The sequence below is a fragment of the Delphinus delphis genome, chromosome 13 (assembly GCF_949987515.2).
Source record: "Delphinus delphis chromosome 13, mDelDel1.2, whole genome shotgun sequence".
Taxonomy (NCBI): Eukaryota; Metazoa; Chordata; class Mammalia; order Artiodactyla; family Delphinidae; genus Delphinus; species Delphinus delphis.
Genome location: NC_082695.1, coordinates 16,391,954 through 16,399,116, shown reverse-complemented (window position 1 = coordinate 16,399,116; position 7,163 = coordinate 16,391,954). Strand labels below are relative to the sequence as shown.

Sequence of the window (7,163 nt, the reverse complement as noted above, 5' to 3'; positions counted from 1 at the left end):
GGAAAAATCTCCGTCTATAGAGGATGGATATGTGGAAGATTAAAGGATATATAACCTCGAAAATATTGAATCTGGCCCCAAAGCCTGGGCTGCGAGCTTCACTGCCATCGATCCAGAGGGCGCCCCGAGGAAAGGTCCTCCAAATGTTCCTCACTTCGCCTGGTACTGATTTAGAGTCCCCTTGGGAGGCGACTTACTGGGAGATAGACAGACGGATAAATCTGACTCTCCAGTGGACAGACATGTGATGAATGAGTGACTGATGGATTGTGAGATGTCAAGACAGGAAGATGGATCTGTTAGCCAGTCAGGCATGTGACTCTCAGACAGAGAAAGACTGACAGAGGGCCTGAAGGCCTGGCAGCGTCCCACCTGCCAGCTCGGCCACAAGGCGGCGCTGCCGCCTCGCCCAGCGGCGCCCACCGTCCAGGCTGCGCGCGCTCTCGTGGGCCGGCGGCGGGGGCGGGTCTAGCGTGCTCACGGGGCGGGTCCAGCAGCCTCGCGGGGGCGACCACGGGCGGAGCGCGCGGCGGGGGCGGGGCGCGCGTGCTCGCGGGGGCGGCTGGGGGCGGGACGCGCGGCGGGCGCGGGCGCGCGCGGCAGCGGCGCGTTCCGTTCCGGGCCGAGGCTCGCGGCGGAAAAGTTGCGCGGCGGTGACGAGCGGCCCCGGGACGGGCAGCGAGCGCGACGCTGAGCCGGCCTCCGGCGCCCGCGGCCCCGCCATGGACGACCTCGGTGAGTGAGCGGGAGGCCGAGAGAGTAGGCAGCGAGGGGTGCGCGGCCCCGGGCCGGTGCGGGCGCGAGCGAGCGGCAGGCGGAATCCCACCCGCGGCGGCCCGGGTCCCGGCTCTGGTTTCGGCCGGCCGGGGCTCTGCGGGGCCGGGATCCCGCGCTGGGCCTGAGTCCCAGGCCAAGGCCAGCCCCGCACCGTCCTCACAGCTGCCACCCCCTCGCTTCGAGGACAGCCCCACCTCCGGACCCTCGACCTCGGGGTGCCACCCCCATCTCCCAGAGCAGCTTCAGGGACCCTCTTCAGGGACCCATGTCAAGGACCCGCCCCGTCCGCCTCAGGGACGGGCCCCCACTGCCCGGACCTGACCACCTCCCCAGCTGTGGGACCCTCACTTCACAGACCTTTCCCTCACCCCGGTCGCATAGATAGAACACCCAACTTGGGGATCAGCTGCCTAATCTCACAGGCTGGGCCCTCAATTCCAGGATCCGCTCCCACCCCCTCGAGGACCACCCCTTCACAGGCAGACATCCCCACTTCAGGGGTAGCCCCACCGAGCCGACGCCTTTCATTTTACAGGTCAGATTCACAAGTTAGAGATAAGCCTCTGATGACACAGCCTCTGATGAGCTTCTGAGCTGCCACAAAGACAAGTTTCCCTCCTGTCCCACTGATCCCCCCAGTCCATTTCACTGACTGCCCTGGCCACTCTGTGGACCAGCCCCTCCCCTTTTATATCACAGATCAGCCTCGTCCTAGAAGAGTAAGCTGGGGAGACAGACTCTGGTGAAATGCCAGAGGAATGAGGTGGGAAGTGGGCCCCAAGGTATGGCCATCTTTGAACTTGTCCAGGCTGGTAACGTTCCCTCCACCCCCACCGCAGCATAACTTGCGGGAAGCCACGCAGGTAAGGAAGTTAAGATGCCCAGAACAGAGTTTTACTGTTTTTGTTGTTAGTGGAGCTCCCAAATTACTCTTCTCAGTCCAGTCTTGATCTGGTGTTAGGGAAGGGGAAAGTATCTCCTGGAACCAGACACTAAACCCAGGGAGCTTGGTGCCAGGGTTCTAGGAATGCCTTGAGTGGTGTGAACTCCGGAGTGGGAGGATTCACTCTCCCTCCCTCCCCTTCACGCCTGTAGCTGGAGGGCCTCTGAGCCGGGGAGTTGAGGAGGGGGGAAAAGTTTCTTCTCTGTAGGAGCCTTGTCTTCCCTCTATGGACTGTGGGTGGCTTGTGTGACCGCTGATGCTTTCTCTGTCTCAGGCTCTGAGGGGTGGATTCATCAGACAGGACTGATGGGCCTCCCCTGAGCACACAGGGCACTAAATTAAGACTGGCTATTTGTAGGCACTGAATTTCCAAGGGGACAGGGAGGAGGATTGGGACTTGACTGCTTCCCGGAGGCTTCCTTTTGGGATCAGGGTGCCTCCCCACCCCACTGGCCCCGAGATCCTGGAGCTGGGTATGGTGTCCGGTCCTGCCTGTTTTGCAGAGTGAGATGGTTGCCAAGCATAGTTCGGCCTTTGGGTCTGGCTTGGCACCCATTTTTCCAACACACTCAAGGTTGGCATGGCTTTCAGGCAGGTATTTTTTTTTTTTTCACATAAAAATAACTGAGCTGAAAGGAGTCTGGGGGGATATTTTTTCAATCAGAATCTGAAAGTCTCAATGCTTTCCCAGCGGGAATTTGCGAACAGAGTTACTGTTTCTGAAATGCTGATGGGGGTTCTGTTGCTTCTAGACAGTCCCCTTGCTGTTTGAAGGACTGAGAAAGGCTTTTTAGAGTTCGCAGTTGAAGCCCGGAATTCCTGTCCTCTGACAGTCTTCCATTTAGGGCCAGGAAACTGAGTTCGTCTCTGAAAGGAAAGAGAGTGCCCTGGCAGAGTGGATTGTAGGAATTTAAATTTGCTGTTCGAGGAGTACTTCCCCGTACCTCAACTCATCTTGTCCTCACAGCAGCCCTTTTTGAGAACCCCTTAGGGCCACTGCTATCATTACTACCTGTCTTTTACAAATTGAGAAAACTGAGGCTGAGAAAGGTTGATTCACTTGCCGAGGGCTGCACAGCCACAGAATGACAAAATCATGGCTATAAGCCTAATCCCTAGCTCCTAGGTCTGCAGCTCTGTGTACCCCGAGGCCTTTCTGCTTGAGGAGGGGTCGCAGTGGGGTATGGCTGCCACTTGTAACTTCTGCTGCTTTCCACCATAGGCTCCTCAGTTGTCTGAATCTGGGCTGCCCAGCTTCCTTGGCCTAAGCTCCCAGGGGGCCAGCCACGCCTGGCTGAGCGGAGCCTGGGGTGGGAGGAATGGGCTGTGCAGGAGGAGAGAGGAATTTGCCTCTGCGCTCAGGCTCAGGCCCCATCAGCTGTCTGGATGGCTGCTCAGCACCCTGCCCGTCAGCTGTTTTCCTAGTTAGGCTGGACACATAGGCCAGGCCTCTTGTTTTTATTTTTCTCCTGAGAGTGCTCTCAGCTGTGAGCCTCTTGGTCCCTGAAACAGGGGCGTTTGACATGTAGCAAGTCTAGAGGGGTCAGAGTCTCTGCTGTGACTTTTTTTGGTCTTAAAAAAAATTGGGGAACTCTCCCCTTCCTGGAGCTGTTAGTGACAAACTCACCGTGTGTTGTTTAATAAGTTACAAATTTATAGCTCTCTGGGCAGAAAAACATAAACACAGCATGTCCTGCCCTTCCGTGTGTGTTCTCTCTGCTTTGTGCTGCGGGGTGGCTGCTGGTGGCTTTTCTCATTACTGTTTAGACGCTGGTTTGGCTGGGAGTTCTCCCTGTTCGAGTTCTGGCTGGAGTGTCCTGGACAGAGTTCTCATAACACTGAGATGCACTCTGATTATGTTTTCGGACCTGACTCCTCTCTCTCCCCTCCTTCACGTGTCTAGTGCACTTTGGGGTGGGGGTAGGGGCAGTGACCACAGCTGGGGGCTAATAATGATCACGTGCGCTTGATGGGAGCCAGGCATCCTACTCAGCATTCCTTGGTATCTTCCCAGCCATTCCGAGAGGGAGGTGTTTAATCTCCGCTTTACAGATGCAGAAATCTGAGTCAGGGAAATTCAGTGGGGGGCGCTGGGATTGTAACCCAGATTGATCCAATTCCAGATTTGGTCATCTTCATCATAATAAGGTAGTAAATGCTCGGTAATTAACCAGGGGGATGAGCCATGGGACCTCCTGAGTAATTGCTAGGTACCTTTTACATTTCTGCCCTGGGGGCCGTCCCATATGGTCGTGGTGGCAAAGGGTGGTCTGGTTCAGGCCTTGATAGCTTTGCCTTTCCCATCCCTTGCAGGGGGAATAGCCAGCTGTTGGCAATGCCCAGTTGCTGCTGGAATCTGGACCTGTCTTCGTGCAGCTTCTCAGCAGTCTTGACCCTCTGGAACACAGTGCCTCATTGTCCTTGGGGGGAGTACTGGGGAGCAGGGGAGTTGCCTGGGGCATTCTGGGCTACGGAGCCTCTCTGTTCCATGGAAAGTCTGGACTTTGGGCTCACCCATCTGTGGTGCCTCTGTGTGTTAGGCTAGGGTCAGGGCACCCAGCTGCTGGGCCTGTGACAGGCGCGGTCCGTGGGGTGATGGTGAGTTCCTAGTGGGGCTCTGCATCAGGGCCAGATCTTCTCCGGGGCTGTGTGCTAGTGAGGTGCAGAGCTGGAATTCAGACCCTGGAGTGCTGGATTCTTAAGCAGGTGCCCTTTCTGCTGGGCAGCCATAGCTTAGTGTGGAAATGTTCAGGCCGCTGGGGGCCAGAGCCCTGCCGTTGTGGGTTTGAAGTCCCCCGAGGGAACATCTCAGTATTCTTTTCTTCCAGTTTGCCCAGGGGTGGCTGTGCATTGGCCAGTGGAAGGCCAGATTAACTGTGGATGTGCTGACCAGCCCTCCTCCCCCGTTTATTCATTATTCCTGAGTGTGCCAACTCTCCAAAGCTTCCCTTAGGCCTTTACCTTGTTCCAAGGCCAGAGATGTTGAAAAAACTTCCTCCCAGCTTCACTCTCGTTCCAGCCCTCCACTGGGTTGTCCTGGTCTCAGTGCCTTCATTAATAATAACAGCCATCCGTAGAACACTTTTTCTTTTTTACAGTGTTTGCAGAACTCTTACTGTAATGTTTATTGAGCACTTACTATGTGCAGGCCCTGTGCTGGGTACCTTACATACATTGTTTCATTGAATCATGTTGGCCCTATGAGGTGCAGGTTCCGTTATTATTACTACTACCCATTTTACAGATGGTAAAATGGAGGCACAGAAAGGGTGTGCCCACTTGCCCAAGTTCTATAACTAGTGAGTGGCAGAGCTGGGATTTAAATGCAGATTGGGCTTGTAACCGTTTTTACATGTCTGTTCATGATACTGGATCGATCTCAGTTGCCTGTTTTTTTAAAAACTTTATTTATTTTTATTTTTGGCTGCATTGGGTCTTCGTTGCTGCACGCGGGCTTTCTCTAGTTATGGTGAGCGGGGGCTACTTTTCGTTGTGGTGCGCAGGCTTCTCATTGCAGTGGCCTCTCTTGTCGCGGAGCACGGGCTGTAGGTGCGTGGGCTTCAGTAGTTGCAGCGCATGGGCTCAGTAGTTGTGGCTCGTGGGCTCCAGAGCGCAGGCTCAGTAGTTGTGGCGCACGGGCCTAGTTGCTCTGCGGCATGTGGGATCTTCCCAGACCAGGGCTTGAACCCGTGTCCCCTGCACTGGCAGGCGGATTCTTTTTTTTTTTTATATAAATTTTATTTATTTATTTATTTTTGGCTGCGTTGGGCCTTCGTTGCTGCACACAGGCTTTCTCTAGTTGCGGCAAGTGGGAGCCACTCTTTGTTGCGGTGCGAGGGCCTCTCATTGTGGTGGCTTCTCTTGTTGCGGAGCATGGGCTCCAGGCACGTGGGCTTCAGTAGTTGTGGCACACGGGCTCAGTAGTTGTGGCTTACGGGCTCTAGAGCGCAGACTCAGTAGTTGTGGCGCACGGGCTTAGTTGCTCCACGGCATGTGGGATCTTACCAGACCAGGGCTCGAACCCGTGTCCCCTGCATTGGCAGGTGGATTCTTAACCACTGTGCCACCTGGGAAGCCCTTGGGTTGCCTGTTGGTTTGATGGCTTTCCATTTCTAGGATGCTAAAAATCTTCTCTGCCCCTTCCCACACACACATTCTCTGTTCAGTGTCTCACATCTGTCTTTTTCCTGTTCTCTGTGACTTCTTCCCTCTCATTTGTTCTTTCTTGGGGATGCCATGCTGAGGATGGGATGCTGGGCACTTGTGGCAGTGTCTCCTGCTCAGTGGAGGACCTCATTCCTCTCTTACCTGTTACCTCTTCAGTCACCTGTTAGCCTCAAGACAGGGTTGAGAGCTTACAGCACAGCTGCTGCGGAGCACCTGGGGCGGGTTCTGAGCTCCCTTTTCACTCCTTGTGGTTGGAATCAGAGCCCTCTGTGCCCCCCACCCCATACACTCTCCTTTCTTTGTTCAGGTGTTTGCACATGGCTGCCATTGGGAGCCAGCCCATTTCCAGAAGAGGAAGTCCTAGGAATCTTTTGAGGTGGAGAATTGAGGATGTCCTGTGGGAGGGAGAGAGGGAGAGAAAGCATTAGGAAGTTGAATTTTCCCAGAAATCTTGACAAACCAGCAGATTCATAGGGGTATCCAGGGGAGTTCCCTGGCGGTCCATTGGTTGGGACTCTGCGCTTCCACTGCAGGGGGCCTGGGTTCGATTGCTGGTCACGGAATCAGGATCCCACATGCTGGGCAGTGCGGCCAAAAAATAAAGGGGGGGCGGGCTGTCCAGAGATGGTCTCCTGACCTGGGATAGGCCTGGAGCCACCACGGCCTCCCAGGTCCACGTTGCCTTTTCAGTTGGAGTCACACATCCGGCCTCAAGCGTCCATTCACATCCAGATAAGTCTTCCAACTAATGGATTGATTGCCTAACCAGTGGGGCCCAGGGCTGGCCTCTCTAGGGAGGCCTTGGATGCTAGGCCAGTGACAGGCAGAATATGTGGTTGGCCAGGCCCAGCAGAGCCCCAGTGGCCAAATTTTCCCTTAAAGATGGCCTTTTAATGCTTATTTCTTGTGTGATTGTGGTATTGTGGTTTTACGGGAGAACATTGTTACTTAGGTGCATGTGAAAGTATTTGGGAGTGAAATATCATGATGTCTGCAACTTAGTTTTAAATGATGTAGTAAAAAAAAAAAAAGGGGTATATGTGTATATACTGTGTATATATGTCGAGAGAGAGAAGGAGAGAGAATTTGTACAAGTGTGTACAAAAAAGTGGCAAAAACATTAACTGTGACTGAATCTAGGTAGAGGGTATATGGGTGCTCATTGCAATGGCCTTTCAACTTCTCTGTATGTTTAGACATTTTCATGGTAAAAAGCTGGGAAAAAAGTAAGAAAACCTTGCTTTTCCATAGTGGGCTTGGAGTTTTTCGGTCAGGG

At 54.3% G+C, this 7,163-nt stretch overlaps 1 protein-coding gene across 3 annotated transcripts in view; it reads left to right on the top strand.

Annotated features, from left to right (window-relative positions):
* The first annotated feature begins 587 nt into the window (after window positions 1–587).
* Window positions 588–7,163, top strand: part of PXN (paxillin) — a 45,034-nt gene continuing 38,458 nt past the window's right edge. For all 3 annotated transcript variants that reach the window (XM_060028181.1, XM_060028180.1, XM_060028179.1), the window contains exon 1: window positions 588–735. In XM_060028181.1, coding sequence (XP_059884164.1) covers window positions 723–735 — 13 coding nt within the window. In that variant the 5' untranslated portion in view covers window positions 588–722. The remainder of the gene's footprint in view (window positions 736–7,163) is intronic.